Genomic DNA, 19,665 nt, shown 5'->3' on the forward strand with positions numbered 1-19,665 from the left:
GTCATCACCTAAGCAAAAGCACTTGTTCGATTAAAAGCCAATGCAGCTACATACATAGCTGGAAGCGGAGTTAGCGTGTTTATTAGTGTGATGATATAAGAAATATTTTTACATTAAACCCCCTACGTGTACCGAGGCTATTCATAATTTATTAAGTACTTAGCAAAGAGGTTTTTTAGTCTCATCAAAACTTAAGGCAAACGATAAGCTATGTAGAAGTATTACATACAGAATTAACTTTAAAGGCATTTTAAAGATCGGCTTCAAGAAAGACTAACAGATGTTCAATTCCAAACCCGTGAAAAAGGTGTCAAGTGCTAAAAGCGAAGGGGAAGCAGATTCTAAAGGAAAACTGATCTTACGCTAAACCCCTATCATTATAACAAATCATCTATGGACTGTTTTGAATTTTTACGTATATTATATGGATATTTTTTTAGAGCTATAATTTCAAAGAAAACAAAGTGGATGAATTATTCGCATTAGGACATATATTTGTTACTATAAAAATAAGCACAGTATGTGTTCCTGATGAAATAGAATCTAAAAGTATCTGGTTTGGGGCTACAAACTACGTATGAAGGAACGCCAGGGATTACATTGCTGCTAGTTGTGCAACACACAGATTCAGCTCAGAGATGAGCGCTTCTCTTAGCACATGCCCTTACACTTAACTGCCGCAATTCAGTTTTCATTCCACCAGTACTACACCAAGAGAGACAGACCTGAAGCATTTGGAACGGAATAGCATCAAGTCACGAGTTTTGATTTCTAGGTCCCAAATGTATTTTTGGTACCAAGAGGAACAACCCCTACATCAAATAATAACTAACTTACAGCTTTCCCCCCTCCCCCAACTACAAAGCAGTGACTTGTCTAAGAAGCTTAAGTATCTTGTCAAATATCTTAAAAATGTAAATATTTTACATCATTTATTTAGACATTTGGTCTAACTTTTCTCTCATAATACCCATAAATTTCTTTTTTTATGTGGCTATCCATACGGTAGCTCCTAAGGACGGTTACAAGCTAAAAGCTACCTCTCTTGAATCCAGTAAATTAAAATAGCAAAGCTGAGTCACACACTTGTCAAAATGTTGCTTTAACAATTCTTGAATGGCAACGACTCACAAGCAGCAAAAATAGCACCCAAATCCTAACAAGACTGTCCTACTGGGGAGGTTTGTACGGTGCATCCAAGGTTAGTTCAGACTATGAAATCAATTAGCAGAGGGTGTAGTAAACCTGGCAAGTAATAATTAAACATACCTGAATGAGTCCTCACATGATAAATTATTTAACATAATATATGAGTACTGAGGATGTTAGACTTGTCACTGCTGGGTATTTTACAGTTAAGTCTACCTGAATACAGATACAAGATTGAATTAGGTAACCAAGTAGCCAAGTATATACAATCCGATTTAATTTGTTGCTTAAAACTTGAGTTGTGGTATCAGCACTAGATCACACAGAACCACTTTTTGCTATTTAATACCCATTGGTTTCAGCAAAATGGGTATCAGTTACTGGAAACAGGTGAAGCTCCAAGCGTTACTGTGCAACTACAACCTCAAATTTGTCGCAGCAGGAGGATAACACAAAACACGACCCTGTTTACACTGAGGTGACAACAATCAAAGTATAGAAAACTACACTAATATTTGACAAATAATCTATTCTACATTTCATTTTACATAAAATATATTTTGACTGTAATTTTTGTAATTATACTGCAATTGAATTTAGAGTTTAACTACAGCTTTTATTTTTCAAGATTTACATTACTGTAAAAGATTGCATGTTTTAGCTATTTCTACTGCAGGAATTTACATGCTTTATAGAACTGATTACCTTACTTATCTAGCCCTTCAATTAAAACTTTTTTTAAAAAAAACACACACAGATGCTGTGTAGGATTGGAGATTATTCTGCAAACGGTCACATATAGGTGAGTAAAAGTGAACCTGCAACTCAAAACACACTCTCTCGAGTCAGCTTGTACAGTGACACTGAACTGGAAGACCCTGATTTTGCATACTGATCACACGCTTAACAGATTATCCCATTAGCACCTATCAAAACACCTGCACTATCATCCTTCCACACTATTACACCCAAAATACTTTTCACAGATATGCACTGACGACCTTTGCAAATTAGCACCTATTGTCAGTGAACATTCATAACCTTCTCAACTACAAATGATTAAAACAAATTTTAAAAAAATCCATACCATTCAAGTAATTATGAGGGCAAAATAGAGTATTATCCAAAAACATCACCACGTAAACTAAAACTCGGTGCAAGTTAAAATAAGCCACAGCCATCTGAAAATATAACTAACTTATTGAGCAAGTACAAGACTATGATTTTGGAATAAACAAGTTGCCTGTATACTAAAAATCTCTTTTAAATGTAGCTTCTTCATTCCAAACAAATTCTTCGTCTCATGCAATAATTGAGCTATTTGCATTGCCTATTTCAGGGACGAAATATTTTCTTTAGTGACCGAAACTCCTAATTTTCAGATCCTGAAGTACTGAAATCAAGATGACATTCAGTGCAATAATCTTTTTAAAAAAACCCAACAAATAAATGCAACATTGGGCTGCTGGGGAAAATACTATTTATTATACATTTAAATACAAATTTGAAATGTGTTGTGGACACATCTGCAGGGTTACAGGTAAAAAATAAAAATGTACAAAGTTATGTTCTGCATCTCTCAAGACTGACGCTTCAAAAAAATTTTCACAAAATACCAAAAGTTCATCTTGTAAGAACAGCAAAGATAATGCATACAATCTTTTGCTTGGCAGATTATCGCTGTTCCCTCCCTGCATCACGTACCTAGAGTTTGTAAACAGTCTTCAAAAGCGTTAATAGCTTTAAGGAATGTGTAATCACAGTTCATATGGATTTGTCCCGCAACGAATTATAATGCTACACAGTAGTTTCGTGTTTCCACAACCCAGTTCTAATATTACCAGTACTGTCTGCAGTGAGCAAGGGCCCATCCTGTCCACTGCTTTTAAGTGGTCCGTTCTGAATGGCTAAATTTAAGCCGTAAGATTTTTGTTGGTTTTCAAGTTCAACCGCTATTGGTTTCCTTAGAATATCTTTTTTGTTGTTGGTAGTTATTGTTTTCTCAGTATTTCTGCTACCTTTCGGAAGCGTACTGCAGGCATCACTGCTATCCTGTTGGGATTGGTTATACTGACGTTCTCTATATGCCAAATAGGCTCTTCGGCTCCTTGAATGCCCTTCGCTATTGCTTTGTCGACTTTTAGGTAAGCCATTTTGCACGCTTCCTTCCACGCTTGTGGGAACATCGTACGCATATTCCCTCAATACTGCAAGCCTGCTGGCACGATGTCCCTTGCTTCTATTTTTATGATGCCGATTTGGGTGTCCGTTTGTCCGAAACTGTACCTCTAAGGGAGCTACATGCATTTTGATGTCATTATCCACTGAGTGTTCAGTGAGACTGTTATCAAGCTGAGGACCCGTGTTCAATGGCAGAGAAGTAGGGTGGCACTGAGCTGCTGCAGCTTGTAAGTTAGTTAGTTTGCAACCTTGAGAAGAATTTTTTAGGCTTGATGCACTTTTATTTGTGCATGAAGATTCTGCGCTACTGTTGGTGCACTTAGGGGCCTCTCCGTTGGTTCCACTGGAACTGGAGGGCTGCACATTTACTTGCACTGAATATGTACTCCTTCCAGGGCAGCAAGTCGTTATCCAAGCATGCCTGACATCCTCCCTGTTAATGCAGTGGTGCACCATAAGAAAGGCACTGAGGCTTAAACATGTTGCCCCGAAAAAACAGCTGAAGATCAGGTCCATGGGATAATACAGGGAAACAGACAGAGCTCCAAAGATCCACAGAGCGACATACAAAAGCAAAGTAAGGCCCACTCCCAGCAGCTGCGCTTGAAAACTGTGCTCGTTCTCCAAAGCAGATGTAGAAACTAGTGACACTGACAATGAATCTTGATGAGCCAGTTCCCCGTGTTCATTGGTGGCCAGACGCTGCTGTTCCTCAACAGGTTCCTTAAGTTCATATTTACGATCAGGGTGACGCTTTAGTTGTATGAATATGCTGAGAAAATACATACAGTTTATGAAAATTATAAAGCTAGCTGGTCCATAAAATGCTCCTAAGCTAGGTTCCCAAGTCATCCAGCAACTGGAAAAGAAATGAACCAAAGAATCAAAATTAACATCTTCTCACAAGTCACTTATGCTTTATCAGTTCATAATGGTGCTTTGAAATGATCTTGGCTGTGTTATATTTTCTGGAAGAACCAGAATTAATTGCAAAGAGTACTTAGAAAAGCAAACCCATGAAATCTTATGACAAGGCTCTCAGTTTCTGGTACTTACTACGGAGCATTAGGTCTGCTGCCATAATTACGGATGTTTGCTGCCGCTGTTATTCCACAAACTATGATAGGGATCCCTCCGCCAATAAGGTAGAACCTAAAAAGTAAAGCCATTACATTAGTGGGTGCTTATTGGCAATGGATTTTTTTCAGTCACCACAGAGGAAAGGAGAGCTTTCCAGGATTCTGGAAATATGCAGGTTTTTTAAGAAAATAATTGGGGTGAATTGGGTTTAGGTTTATGCAATATCCGTTTTTTTTTAAGTCTTCCTCACTACAATTCTTTCTCCTGTTGTAAACCACGTCTCTCACAGCTGCTCACCTCCCTCTGAGGCACTGAAGGAAGGAATACACAGCTAGAAGGAAAAATCAAAAGCTGGTAGTCAAAAGTTGTAAACTGCTGGAAGAGCATACAGAAACTTTGAGGGAAAATACTAAGTGATATGTCCTGTATTCCAGAGGTGAACTTGCCTAATATTATGGACACTGTGTTCAGGTGATCAACCATAAGAACTCTTGTTGCTTGAGTTTTTTTGTGTGTGGAGGGGTTTGGGGAGTGGTGTTGGGAGTTGTTTTTATTTATTTTTAAGGGACTCTATAATCTCATAGTATATACTTCCTGCTTTCCCATGGCGGTGTTAATAAAAACTGTATGCCACAAGGACAAGGGTGTATGTTGTTGGAGTATCTAACTTTTCATTCCAGTTTCTGTGAATTCATATTGAGTTCATTAGTGGCAGATCAATAATTACTAACAATCATTCAAATTAATGGCACGCTGTCCTGCATCTTACGTTAATCCAGTCCAAATTCAGATCAGAAGATGCAGTGAAAGCTACTACTGTGACATACAGATGGATAGTTTGTTTTGTCAACAAGCGACATCTATTCCGATGGTCCTGGACCTTTCCACTGCATTTCAGATTATTCGCCAGAAGTTACTGCTGTCTGACTTGAGACACAAACCAGCCTAAAATAAGTTAAGCCTTTCTTGGAAGTCTAGGTACACAAAAGGTATTATGTAGTTGCTGAATCTGACAAAGATCAAATTCTGTAATTTGATCACTCCATATCTTGATGCAGCAATCAGGAGCTGGACAGATGAAACAGATCTTTGTGGCAATTTTGCTCTACTTATCTTTCAATTGAAATTACTAAATGCACCACCTACTCTCACATGAACAGCTAGGTGAAGCTGGTTCTGCACAAGGCAAATTCTTACTGGTGGGAGTATGAAGCAGTAGGGATTGTTCGTAGGCGTAGCTGTTTGCTGTACTGAAGGAACATGTTCACAATCAGCCTTGAACCATACCAGGATACCAAGTACCAACATTAAAAAAAAAGGAAAAAAACCACCCTAAACTACTTGTATGTTGGCGTGTCTAAGTCTTCAGCAATTCCCAAGAGCCCAAATTACAAACCAAAACTATCATGCAGCAAGGAGCTGTACAAACAGAATAGTGACTTAAGAAACATATACAAAGTATGCTAGAGGAGATGCAGTAATATTAAGATTTTGGGGCAGAATACTGTACAGACTAAAACACTTTTCCTTAAGTTAGATCAAAGAGAAAAACAAACCTAATGACATGGGTACACAAGAGGTGTTACAATCGTAACAGGAAAAAACCCAAACCCATAAATAGTGAAATGCTGTTTCCAAGAACATCATTCACCCAGTATTTGTGTTACAGTAATACAAGTATTTGTATTAATTTTAAATAAAACTAAAAAATACAAATATTTGTACTTTTATTTCATGCTTTACATGAAGTATCCCCTTCAGCGAGGTTCTTTGTAAAGTAGTACTTTTAGGTAAAAAATTCGAAATGGTTTTCTTTTGTCTTGGTTGGAGCCTGCTGAACAAAATTCCATTTCTGCACAACAAACTCCATTTCCCTCTTGTGACTGGCAGCTGAAGACCTCAGTTATTTTTATACCTTCTTGCCTGGCACAGCAATGCAATATACTTGGCATCAAGTTTTTCACAGTTAAGAAACCCAACCAGTGCCAAGCGTTCCACTGTCTTCTCAACACGGCTGATGTGAGCCACAGCAAATCTCTTTTCTACTGCCTATAGTGGCTTCCTGCAGAACTCCAAATCCATTTCAAAGTCTTTTTCCGCCTTGTTCATGACCTGTGACAAAGTCCCATTAACACTGAATGAATAACAAAATTGTCTTAACATGCAGTGAATTTCCCAAAATAAAGAATAAAGCTTATCTGTGCAAGAGGGGAAGGAAGCTTAACAGGTATCAAGTCCACTCTCAGGAAATACCTCCAGGAACTGAAGATCAGCATAAACATCATGCCTACCTATCATCTGCAAGGTGGACTTCTTTCAACCCAAGAACACAAAGCAGAATTATTTACATATGGCAAATAAGGATAAAAATGCGTACCTACATATATTTGGTTTTGGTTTTTTTTTCTGTTCCAAAAGACCCTTTGTAATTCTGAAAAGGCATACAGAGGAGAAATAGAAACAGTGTGGAGACAAACAGAGAATTTGTTGTTTTGTCTCTTTAAATTTGAGAGGCTGGGCAGCCTAATAACAGTACGTAACCAGTTCCAAACAAGCAGGAAACTCTTACACAAAACTCTGCCCCATGCCATGATGGGTAGTTTTGTTTTGAACATGAGTTTAAAAGACAACTGAATAAAAAAACCCCTTCTATGGCTGTTCCATACAAAAACATCACAGAGGTATCTGACTGAGGAAATCCCTCATCTGCAAAAGCTGGATGTTGAGAAAAACTGAAAAATATTAAGCATGTTTGCTCTGTTCTGCTATTTGTCTCCAGGGTTAGTGATACTGTCACAGATGAGGTGAAATGGTACGTATGTGTTTATGTCTATGCAGAGCTGAGCCTGTGAGGCTGGTAAATTTATTCTAACATTTTTCAAAGCAAGAACACCATGACAAAAAAAAGGGATGGTGGCAGGGCGGGGGGGTGGATCACAACACATTAAAAAGGCTACTCAGTACCCTGCTGGAAGGCACATAGTTGGTGATGGGCATGATATCCTACAGTGAATAAAAAATATTTACTTTCTCTTAAAACTAATAAAAGTTAAGGAGAGCAAAGACAGCACTTAAGTGGTGTAAATATTAACCTTAAATTAACCATTAGATTTTATATTTAATTTAAATAACTATTAAATATTTATTAAATATTTAGTATTCTATAAATGAAATATTTCTATATGCTTGTATATAGTAGTGCAAGTTTTAGTTGACATTCAGAAAAGCATTTCTGATTTTCTGCAGCCTGTACTTCAAAATCAAGCTTTAAGTTTTTGCCTATAACTAATCAAAGTTAATCAGCTTCTGCCACCTTGTGGAGAATTTCAGCTTAGCGGTTTTTAATTACTATCTAGAGGCTCAGTAAGCTATAGGAACAAAGTTATGTTAATGTTTTCTGTTAAAAATATTTCACATTGGGTGAATTTCACAGATAATTTGTCCAATTTCATTGATTTCAGAAATAAAAATTCTAAGAGGAATGCTTCACAAAGAACACTATTTCCATTTGATAAAGACTGATACCAATTTTTCAAACTATTTGTAGGCAAACTTTGGAAAACACATTCAAGTATTTACTTAAGTTGCAGTCTCTGTTAGTTGTGTGATAACAGTTCTCCACATTCTTTCTTCTAGGATAATTTAATGGGAAGTGTTGCTATATACAGCCCTAATCAAAGCCCTAGTGGTGATGCTGAAATACTACCTATTTCTTAATTTACAAATCAGGAACACAACATTGCAACAGTAATATGCTAAGACCAATCGTCCTTCACCTCATTCTCCTTAACATAATGATAAGGAACAGGAAAATCTGGAAAGGACTTTGCAGACCTGTGAAGAATATCTTCTAGAGAAGGCACTTGTAAAAAACCAGTAGTGACCCGTTATGTTTTCTGGTCAGAATATGAGCATAGCAACTTGGGAAATAAGGAGTTGCAGACACAAATATGCAGCTCACCTCAGCATTGGTCTGGGTGGAGGTGGTGGCTCATCAGGATCTTGACATCTTTTTGCTTTTTTGGTTACTTGCTTGTAAATATTACGAGATGTCACTCCCAGCCACAGTACTGTCGCAAGAGTGGAATAATGAAGAATTATCCCAACCTTAAAAAAAATGAAAATAAAAATGAACCCCCAAACATTTCCTTTTTAAGTTAAAAAATTAATCACTTAACATGCAACTTGCATATCTCATGCAAACCATCTTCTGTTGGTTGAATCTGGAAAGGTTACATAGCTGCAGTTGCCTCTAGTGGAAGGAAAACTTAATAATGCAGGAAAAACTTTTCTGGCCAGCACTTTTAATATTACATATCAATCATACACTTTAGGAAATTCTGTATTTCATGAAACACCTTAAAATGTCTGTGTTACAGATATTCAAATTGAAACAAGCAAGGGAACAGCAAGCGAATGATACTGTGGTAACTATGTAGCATGCAGCAAAATATAGACAGCTAACAAACTTATCAGCAAGTTTAACATAATGCAAAAAAAAATCACCAAGAAAACTGTCATAGTTTAAATATATAACCAGCCCAAACATAAACGCAAAGTCATCCTCACAGACTGACTGGGCACTACTGTTAAGAAAACAGTTGGCTCTCAGATCCTTTTGCATCTGCAGTATTTTACAAACTGAACATGGTTTTCTTAAAAAAAGTTCCAGGAATTCCCAAGTCCCTGGATTTTTGTTAAGAAAGGCACAATCTGGTTATCCTGTATTTCCTTACTTATAAGCCAACACTGACATGAAGTGACTGCAAGAAGTAGGTTTCATATATCCCTTAAATGACAGCACACATGCATAGAAGAGGTGATGACACTTCAGTTTCTGTTAAGATGACCCGAAGTGTTTTTTTTCCCAAGTTTCAATCACCAGTAAAACCACAACTCTTAACCCATATCACAGAATTTCTCTTGGAAGATTACTGTCTCCAAGTAGGCAAGAAAAACAGGTTACAGTTTGTCAAACTATTTAATCATCTCCGTATATATGCGTGTGCGCACGCATGCACACATGCATGCACACAGACTAGCATTCCCTTTATATCTGTAGGAGAAAGCAGGGACCTATTTTATTGCAACACTTTGAACTGTCAACCTAATAACTACTGTAAATTCAAACAAAAAGCTTTATGGAATATTATGGTGAGGGATTAGAAACTTCTATGAGTCACTGGATAGAAAAAAGAAAACATTAAAAAAATTCACTGATATCATTCCAAAGTGGCAACTGTTCCTATACTGAAACACTGCAACCGAATTAGACCTGGCCAAATCTCAGAAGAAAAAATCATTATAAAAGAGAAGTCTCAATAAAGCTAGTGATGTTTGTTTAGAGAAAGCGTGAGTCTGATTTGAAACACTTCTCTCTCCCTCTAGGCTTTGCTGAGCAAATGGAAATAAATATTTTAATACTTGTGGAAATCAGTTTTCACATGGTCTGTAAAGGCCACATACAGATCTATAAAACAATTTCATAAGAAGTAAGTCTCAAAAATAAAACGCGTAGAACTTTTTCTTGTTATAGCATTTTGGGCAAAGAAAAATTCCGTTGCATTTCTGAAAGACTTCTCCAGTTTTCAAGTAACAAACTAGTCTTATCTTCACAGCTAGATGAAAACAAGAGAAATCTTTAAAGTAAAAAAATTTGATTTTTTTTGTCTAAATTCTACATTCTGATGAAATGTCTGTACAGTACTACTGTTCCACAGGAGGCAAAGGGGAGGCGTATTCATATATACGAGTATGAAACCAGTAACTAATTTTTTCAAGTGTGTGCATGTTTACTTACTGCTTGGCAAATGCTGGCATTCCTGGTCTGAGTTATCCCTCCAATAAACATCACACATGTCAGGAAAATATGAAAGCTCAGGTTAACTAGCATATGCCAGCTTTTTACACTGATCCTGATCACACTGTTAAAAGAAATGAATTAGACAACATAAAACACAGCTGCATTATTGTTTTTCAGAAACTAGCAAGATAGACTAGCGGTAAATGAGATATAATTACTGTTAATGATTGTTTGAATACCACGTACTTTGTAATCAAATATAATCTCTGGTCTTCATCACAAGAAATTAAAACACCCTCCTATTAACTAGCTTTATACAACTATTTGGGGCCTGATTCAAAAATTTTAGGCTTCAAGCTTTCACATCAACAGAAATGTAAACGGCTGAACAGTTTGTTAAATTCTAGCATCATTCTTGAGTGGTCTCTTCTTTAATTCTTAGCTTTTGCTTCACGATGAAAGAGATACATGGTTACGACAGCTAAATTGTCATATGCAAGAACAGATGAAATAGCTACTTGCTTAACTGTTCGTTTGCAGCAACAAATTTTATAGGGGGAAAAAAGCCACAAATGCAGATTACCATATTGTCATCTTATGAAAAAGAAAAAGTAGTCCTAAGCACTATAAAACTAATTTTTTTAGTGTAGTAATTTTGATTCATACCTGTGATGGTATATGTAACTGACTATGATCATCAACAGGCACATTAGCAAAACCATGGCAGTGGCATAAATTACTGGATGCAAGAGATCAGCTGGCTGCGTATATAATTCAGCTCCTGTCAAGTCCTGACAACAAAAACAAAATTAACATTAGTCCACCTTACCTCTTCATTTTTTTTTTTTGGGGGGGGGGGGGGGGGGGGGGGGTGGTGTAGGAAGAATGGCAGAAGAAAAACAAAGTAAAGTAGTAACAGGAACCTTCCAGATTAAATCCACCCCCCTCACCCCCAACTCTCCAATTATTTATTATTTTGATGTTCCTGGCTTTCTTCCACAATTACCTGCTAATCTGGCTGACCTTTATAAATGCAGTCACACATCTTAGAGAACTCTTAAACTTCATATATGATTGAATATACAGAGAAGTTCGCAGCTTATAGACACACACCATTTTCTTCTTCTTACATGTAGTGCATGTAGAACTGTGTGATTCAGTTATGATTATTTCTTCTGCAACAACCCAAAGAACATTACAGACAGTGCCCTCAACAAGTCTGTAGATGACGCTATAGACTGGGGAGACTGATCAATAGATTGGAGTCTATTCAGAGGGATGTTGGTGAGCCAGAGTAACATGCCTATAAAACATCATGAAATTTAGCCAAGTTAAACATGAAAAGGTGTACACCTGGGATGGTGCATGCATGCAACAATACAGGCTAGGCACTGGACTAAATAGAAAGCAATTAAAGAACCATTTGAGGGTTCTGGTAGACAGAAGTTGACCACAAGTCAGCAGTGTAGCCTGCAGCCCGAGGCCACACTTCACTGTACTAGCAAAACTTCAGCAAGCAGGTGAATTGATTATTCCTGTCTGTTCAGCACCAAGACCACCTCTGCAGAACTGTCTTCAATGTAAAGCTCCCCAGTACAAGAAAGGGACTGACATACTGGATAGAGCAAGTCCAACAGATCACAGGGATGACTAGCAGGCAGAAGCATGTAATGTCTGAGGCGGAAAAAACTGGGTTTGTTAATCTTTAAGAAAAGCAAGATGGGAGAAATCTCATTATACTGAACTACCTACTGGGATGGCATAAAGAAGACTGAGTCAAACTCTTCTTGGAGATGAACCATGAAATGATGAGAGGCAATAGACATTATCAGCAGCATGGAAAATCTGATTAGCTATATGAAAAAAATTTTGATGAAAACGGTCACATACTGCCCAGACAGACTGTGTAATCTCTGTCCTTGGAGATAGGCATTATGACCTAGAGCAGTATGATCTGACTTTGAAGCTGATCAAACTTTGAGCAGGTAATTGGACAAAATGACACCCAGATGTTCCTACCAGACTGTTACTCTAGGATTACTGCTTGACCAGAATAGATAGTTGATTACTTAAATAGAATTCAACAGCTCTTCAGCATTTTTCAATTTTTCTGAATCTGCCCATCAAAATATTACTCAAGGAGTAAGCATGAACTAGAACCCTGGACTGTTAAAGCATGGCGGTATTTCAAATAACATCTGAGATCTTCATTTACTAACAAGAATAGCAAGAAAAAATAATTCTGTTTGGATGCAGCTGCAGTTTACTACAGTTCCGTTCCCATAATGGTAATAAACACAAAAAATACCCAAATGAAACCCCAAAACCAAAAAAGAACTTCAGTCCCTTCCAGCACTAAAAAACATCAAATTTGCTTAACTAAGATTGGTGGAAAAATATATTAAAAAGAATTTTTCAGAACAGACAGGAAACAAAATTCTCACCCCTATAACTCGAGTGAGTCATTCTTAAACTTCTAGAGTTGGCAGTACTCAAAAGAGTGTTGTGGGAACAGAGAGCAAATTTGGCACTCACAAAGAATACTAGAATGTTAGGAGGAAGCTTCAGTTTGTTTTGAGAAAAATCAGTGATATACAATCTGTTTTTAAGGTTAAGACAGCTAATCTGACTTCATGAACAGAAGAAGAGTTCTTGAATTGAGGCTTACAATCATATTAGTCAGCAGTCTCTTTACCACTCCTTCAACTGTTCTTTCATCAGAATATAAATTTGTTATTCCTAACTAATGCACCAACCTCATTTCAAACTAATTTAATCAGATTGTCAGTTTTATTTTTATGTATTTGGTTCTCTTTGGCAAGATATTATGCCTCAGGCAGGCAGTGTCATCTGATTTCAACACTACCCATGGCCTGGTTGATCTCCAACTAGAGATCCCTAGGAACTCACTGCTGTTACAAGCATGAGCGAATGTCCTGTCACACATAGCCGGTGAGTATCAGAGGACAGAATCAGCAGAATTCCTGTTTTTGCTTTCAGATTGGTGACAGGTAACAAGATGCCACGCGTGTACTGGTGTGAACTTAGAGAACAAGAGCTACAAAGTCACATGATCTACAATGATCTTCTAAGATATCTGAGAAAACTTAGTATGCCTAGCCTAGCTAGCAAAGGCCTTGACCCAATACCTACTAAGTCAATGGAATTCTTACTGACTGCACTGACATTTTTAATCAGACCTACTAAAAGGAGTGAGGGGAGCTAACAATGTTATTTCTGAGCTAAACTAATCCTAAAAATAATTTAATAAAAAAGAATGACAGTAAAATTACAGCAGAGATGACATTAAAAACAACATTGGGGCATTTATAGCCAACTAGCAGAACTCTTTCTTCTCAACTACCATTGCTAGTTTTTTCCCTCTGCCACAGGCCTACGTATAACAAGATTTCAGCTGAGCCTCCTAGTTACCTCTTCTATTATTAAACAGTGGTTAAAATGATTTCCAAATAAATACAAGATTTTGTAACTGTATCTTCCTAATGCACTAGATTAGAGAACTAAGCACTCATTTATAGGTTTCCTTATCAGAAAGAACTTCACATTATGTTCTGAAATGTATAAAGACAGGTCAGTACATAGAACCTGCTTTCTTCTACATACATATGTATTAGAGTATAAAAAAAGTGAAATAACTCCGATTAATTCATTTGCCATCAAGCCAGGATGGTGGAATATTGCGTTCAGGTCCCTCCTGCCACTACTGTTCATGTATTTGATGTTAATGACAACTGCTGAATTAAAAGCCAAACTTCTAGAACTGAATCCAGAACTATGAGCCTGGGACTAGAACCCGGATTTTCACAACACTAAGTCTACAAATGAAATGGGGTAATATGGCTTTTTTTAGTTAATATATGCATAGCCTATTATGGCTTTTGTAGTCAATATAGGGATAGGCATTAGGAAAACCTTCTTCAGCAGCTAGTTAGACATCCAGACCTCTTGCAGCGTACTAACTGCGTGCAAGGAACATCTAACATGAGCATTATTCTCTGTCCTCCTCCACCTACCCCTTCCTCTCCAGTCCCTATCGCCTAACATTTTTGGGAAGTAGCTAAATATTTATGAAATACCAGTTTTGAGCAAGCATAGCATGAGAGCCACTGGCAGAAAAGTTGCCTCTTTCCCTAACTTTTTTGATTTCAGATTGTCAACAGTTCTCTATATAACTCAAAATAAGATACTGATATAATCTTACCATGCATTAATTTAAAAATAGTCATTTACAGCAGCAGATTGAGTATGCTCTTCATTTTCCTTCCTCCAGATGGCAGAAATGTGACCACTTTAAAGCATCATCTCTCTTTACATGCACTCTACACATACAAATGAAGTTTAATTCCATTTTAAAGAACACTGTTATGTTTTAGGAAAGGATTATATATTTTAAAAATATCAGAGAATGAAACTATAGGATTAGAACGGTTTGAAGTAATTTAAAACAGTACCTTCAGAGGTAAAGTGAAAAGTTGGTCTCTGAGCTCTTTTAAAAACCTTGGCATGTGGATATTATTTATGTTTAGCTTTTTGGTATTGTACTATTTAGTTCTCTTAAGATGAAGGTTTTTGAAAATTTGAGTTGCGAAACAAAAACATCAACTTCTCATGCACTGATCATGACAAAGGAATCCTCTTTCTTTCATGTACAATTAAATAAAAATATTTAATTCCACACAGAGCACATTAACTACAACAAAACCCATACCAAATTTACACTTAACAGTATTTCCTAAACATCTTACTAGCCTACCATTTTTATGTACCATATTTTATCATTTGATGATATATCACTGACTTTTGATGATATGGCTTTGACTTTATTTGATGAAGTATGACATGACTGGTAAGCAGGGTAGCAGTCGCCATCTCTAAAAAAGGGAAGCTTCCCAGGCTGGATTCTGAAATGGAGAGCTCTGGGAACAAAGTAGTAGTACTTTATAACTTAAGAGCACTAAAAGAAAGTGTGTCACTCCCTTCTTCAACTATCACTAAATTTTAGAACTGGTTAACCATTTTATTGACATCAATATGTTAAGACTAGAGTTCAGATACTGTATTTTAAAAATATTTTTGATAGTAACTAAATATTTCAACTTTTTTTCCTTCTTCAGTCAATGTCTTCTGGTAACAGATCTACATGCTAGTGAATTAATACCTAATTTGCAGTGACATAGCTATCTCTGGTTATGGGTTATAGCAAGAATAAATATACCCGGGAAAACATTCCTGTCAATAGGCAAAGCTAACAAATTTAATGTACCACAGATAGATATTTTTTTTTTTACTGTTACGTTTCCTTATTTTAAAATGTTATTATCAGACTAAAACACATAAAAGCCCATTTGATTCAGTAGCTCATTAAAATGGCTTCCTACAATACAGTACTTTTCATATGAAAATTCTTTTGTGTCTAGTATATTCATTAATTAACTTCAGTTTGACAGATTTCCACTTGAACCTCATCTTACATCAACATTTACATCAAAACAAGCAGAAAAAGATTTGTTTCTTATGCCTAGGTTTTCTGTGAAATGGAATGTGGGGAATACACCTTTAATGCAAGGAAAAAAACCATAGAATTGCATTTTAAATATTTTTAAGTTCCAGAAAGAGACGTGTAATTCTAAGTGTCATACCATTAAAACTGCATAGTTGCTGAGGGAGTAGCACTGAATGGTAGTAATATTTTCATCGGACAGAAGAATGCGACAACCATCCGATTTCCATCCCCCTTGTCCGTTCAGCAGATCAAAGTCCCACTGAGCCGCAACAGCATCTGCTCCATGCGCAATGCGCCGCAGTGTCACATTTATAGGAACATGGTGACTGGCTAGGTTTAAACCATCTGTTACAGAAGAAATGAGTTTGCACATAAATTTCTCGACATGTAACACGTTAGATACTAAAAACCTTTTCCTAGATATATACTAGTCAAAACAAAGGAGTCAAAAATGTTTCTTATTTTCGAAGATCATAAAAAAAGTAATAAAAACAAACCTATCTTGGTAAGAATAACTGGTGTTACAACTGTACGACGTTTTCCATCATCAGCCAGATTTGTTGAATTTCCTGTTGCTGGAAAAAGCTTTCCATTACGAAATGCAATAAGCTGAAGCTTGTAGACAGATTCATCTGCTGGTCTGACATCTCTTTTTTGCTTTTGAGTGAAAAGGGAAGCTGGCAACTGGATAGAAGCCTCTACAATTGTGTTCTAGAAATAAACAGTTTTTTAAAGAGAAAATTAAATTCCTTTCAGAGACTAAATTAGCAACTCCTCCAACCGAACAGTGTCAGAGATGAATGCGTTTAGCAGACTATGCATTGGGACAAACTTATTTGACAGTGTTTCCAAGTAATCTACGATAACACAGTTGCATCAGGTTATTAAAGTCTTAACACATTTTTAAAAAGAAAAAAAAAAGTTAAGATTCTGTAGTTGACTTACTTGTGATAGAGAGTAAAGCTGAAGTTAATATCAGTAAAGTATTACAAAAGTTTTCCAGATTAGACTATTGGCCACTAAAAGCAGCAACGAAGGCTGTAATTTTGTGCATTAGTAGCATTCAAAATGGAACACTGTATACAAACAGGTTTTGGTAACTTGTACATAAATTATACTTGGGTAGGGAAGCATACATGTAATTTCATCAAAACACATAAACATAATTTCAAATACACAGCCTGCAGTGAGTGACATCCAAGCTCATGAAGTGCTAAAAAGCAAACTGGTATGTTGGGGAACGTAACTGAAAAAGCACTTTAACAGAATATGAGGAAGTGTTTGGTGTGTGGGTGTGTGCGCGTACACACAAAAACCTTCTAGGTCCATTTTCTACTTCATGCTTAATTACAGTATCACTCTGAGGAGAGTATTTCAGACTGGTAATAGGAGACTGCTAATATCTGATTTCTTACATAATGAAGGTATATTAATATGTAATGAAGGTAATACAGCAAAATAACGCTAAGTATTATTATGAACTAGGGAGCATCTCAATTTCTATACTTCTGAAAAGGTCTGAAAGCATCTTTCAACTTAAGATGTTTAATAAAGAAAACCACATCTACTTGTTAAAAATTGTGCCCATTAAAAAATTATTCTATAATCAAACTTTATTATCATTTGCCACTTTTAATATCTCTTGTCACAGTCATTCTGGATTATGTGAAAATGCTACTTTAACATTAGAAATTATGAATATAAGCTTGCTTTCCAAATGCTTCATATGAAAGATATTATTACAAAGTCAGTAGGGAAACAATGAGTATCCAACCTTTAAAGCCAGACTTGACAGTGTATTTGAAATGTTGCACTTAAAGCTTAATTGTTTATCTAGATTTCCATCTGGATCTCTTCTCCCATAATCACTGAGTCCGGTACGGTCTGATGTAGCCACTTTCTGAAACACGGTGCATGTCATCCCGGTGAAACCAGCAGCCTTTATTACATAAGCCTCAAGAGCAATATTTGGCGAATACTGTGACGACAAAATTCAAATATTAAATGATTTTACACACCCACAGGAAGAATAAATAACTTAAAGGGATTCTTCACCATAAAAAAAACCACCCAGAAAACTGTTTCTGTTTATCTGGCAGGGATAAATCTGTCCAGAGTATTTCTCTTCTCCCTAAAGAAATAGTAGGCATTTCAGATAATGCCAACATCTACTAAGAAAAATAAAAAGCTATTGAAACTCAAGAGCCAGAAAAATGTCTTCTAAATAAATAAATTTATACTTACAGTAGAATAAACTTGAGCTCCATTTGCAAGCCGATACATAGCAATTTTCTGTAGACACTGTACAATTCTAGTGCAAGCCTTGGCTTCTCTTTGTGCCATCCACAGAACACGTTCATCAGCTAACATAATGTTACTTGCTATGTCCACCATCACGTCACCAAGCTAACAGGGAAGAGAAATAGGACTATTTTATATCGTTGAAAGCGTTCATCAAGTAGGATCGTTATCAGGCAATACAAAGAGACTTGTCAGCACAAAAAGCAAAATGAAATAGGTTGTTCCTATTTCAATCAACACTTGTCAAGCTGAGATACTGAAACACTGACTCAGGCATTTACCTCCATCCAACAAAAGTGTTATGCCAATGTAATTTCTGTTTACATTATACTTAGAAAGCAAAAACATGAGAAATACAGATATTTTATTAAAAGCAAAGGGGATAATACTCCACGTTCTAATGTACTAATTATTCAAAAAGACTATTTGTAATCAACTTTAAACCTAAAATAAATAAACTATAAATCAACAATACAAAGGTACGAGTAACAAAGGCAAAAATTAGCACACAACGTTTCTGCTCCTCTTCCTTTTGCTATGTCTGCAAATTTTTCTTTGATTCCTTCCTTACTTGCCTTCAATCTTGCAAGAACTGTTTTAGGTTGCAGGTTATACGTGAGAGACAGCAAACGCCCACAGGTACCAGAGCTGCTTTCAAACCACCAATTACATTGTTGTAAGTTTATGCTGACACTCCCTTACCCTGTCTTCTGTATGACAGGCTGATACAAAATTAATTCCCTTTATAGTTTTTTAGGCCACAATTCTGCCAAAACTAATGAGCACCTACATTGACAACATTGACCTATGTTGGATTTTCACAACATTTAAGAAACAGTGACAAATACTGCACCAAAGGTGAAGATGCATCTATTTTCTAGTTGAATTGACTAAAATGCAATTCACTGTGCCTAAATTTAGGAACTGGAATTTTCTGCATAAAGAGAGACAGGGTGGGGTGCAAAAGCCATCTCCTTCACCGTCCAGGCTTCCCAATTTCTTTTCAGAATATTACTAATAAGGAGAGAACACACGAGTTTGTCCTTATTTTTTCAAATCTTTAAAAATAAAGGCAAGAACGGGAATATAAAAATATTTACTATTTTAAGAACTGTCTCTTTTAGGGACAGAAGCTACAATCAGTGAACATTCTCAATAGCTAACACAGAGCCTCAAGCAGCATTTGCAGGCCATAGCCTTTTTCATTAAATTCTCAAGAACAAAGTTAGATTAATTTGTTTATTATGAGTTAGTATTACTTGAAAACTGGTAATGTTTAACACATGAACAAATGCTGAGTTTACAACAAGTTATCAGTATTAAGGTCTTGAAGTCACAGGACTCAAGTTGTTACATGTTCCATACTTTTAAAAAAATATTACACATAATATTCTTTCCCCTGCTTATCAGGGTATGCACAGGTTTTTCCAACTGCATTTTAACTTAAGACAATCTGCTAAGAACTGTCTGAACATTTGTCTTTGGTTTGTTTCTTCTTCTGAAAAAGCTATTAAATGAAGCTTTTTATAATTCACAGTATTTATCTTTCAGAATAGCCACTGCAATACAAAGAACTGACAATAAGATGTATGAGTGAATACAGCGTCAAGAAAGTTTGTAAATACCC

General features: G+C 36.4%; 1 protein-coding gene across 1 annotated transcript in view; it reads right to left on the reverse strand.

Moving 5' to 3' along the window:
* Positions 1 to 2,612: 2,612 nt before the first annotated feature.
* ADGRA3 (adhesion G protein-coupled receptor A3) overlaps positions 2,613 to 19,665 on the reverse strand; it is a 58,095-nt gene continuing 41,042 nt past the window's right edge. Inside the window, exons 11-19 of the mRNA XM_064449230.1 lie at positions 17,982 to 18,143; positions 17,512 to 17,715; positions 16,235 to 16,448; positions 15,874 to 16,082; positions 10,880 to 11,004; positions 10,211 to 10,334; positions 8,372 to 8,517; positions 4,387 to 4,482; positions 2,613 to 4,189 (exon numbers count right to left, since the gene is read on the reverse strand). Coding sequence (XP_064305300.1) covers positions 2,947 to 4,189; positions 4,387 to 4,482; positions 8,372 to 8,517; positions 10,211 to 10,334; positions 10,880 to 11,004; positions 15,874 to 16,082; positions 16,235 to 16,448; positions 17,512 to 17,715; positions 17,982 to 18,143 — 2,523 coding nt within the window. The 3' untranslated portion in view covers positions 2,613 to 2,946. The remainder of the gene's footprint in view (positions 4,190 to 4,386; positions 4,483 to 8,371; positions 8,518 to 10,210; positions 10,335 to 10,879; positions 11,005 to 15,873; positions 16,083 to 16,234; positions 16,449 to 17,511; positions 17,716 to 17,981; positions 18,144 to 19,665) is intronic.

Source organism: Phalacrocorax carbo, chromosome 4 (genome assembly GCF_963921805.1).
Source record: "Phalacrocorax carbo chromosome 4, bPhaCar2.1, whole genome shotgun sequence".
NCBI lineage: Eukaryota > Metazoa > Chordata > Aves > Suliformes > Phalacrocoracidae > Phalacrocorax > Phalacrocorax carbo.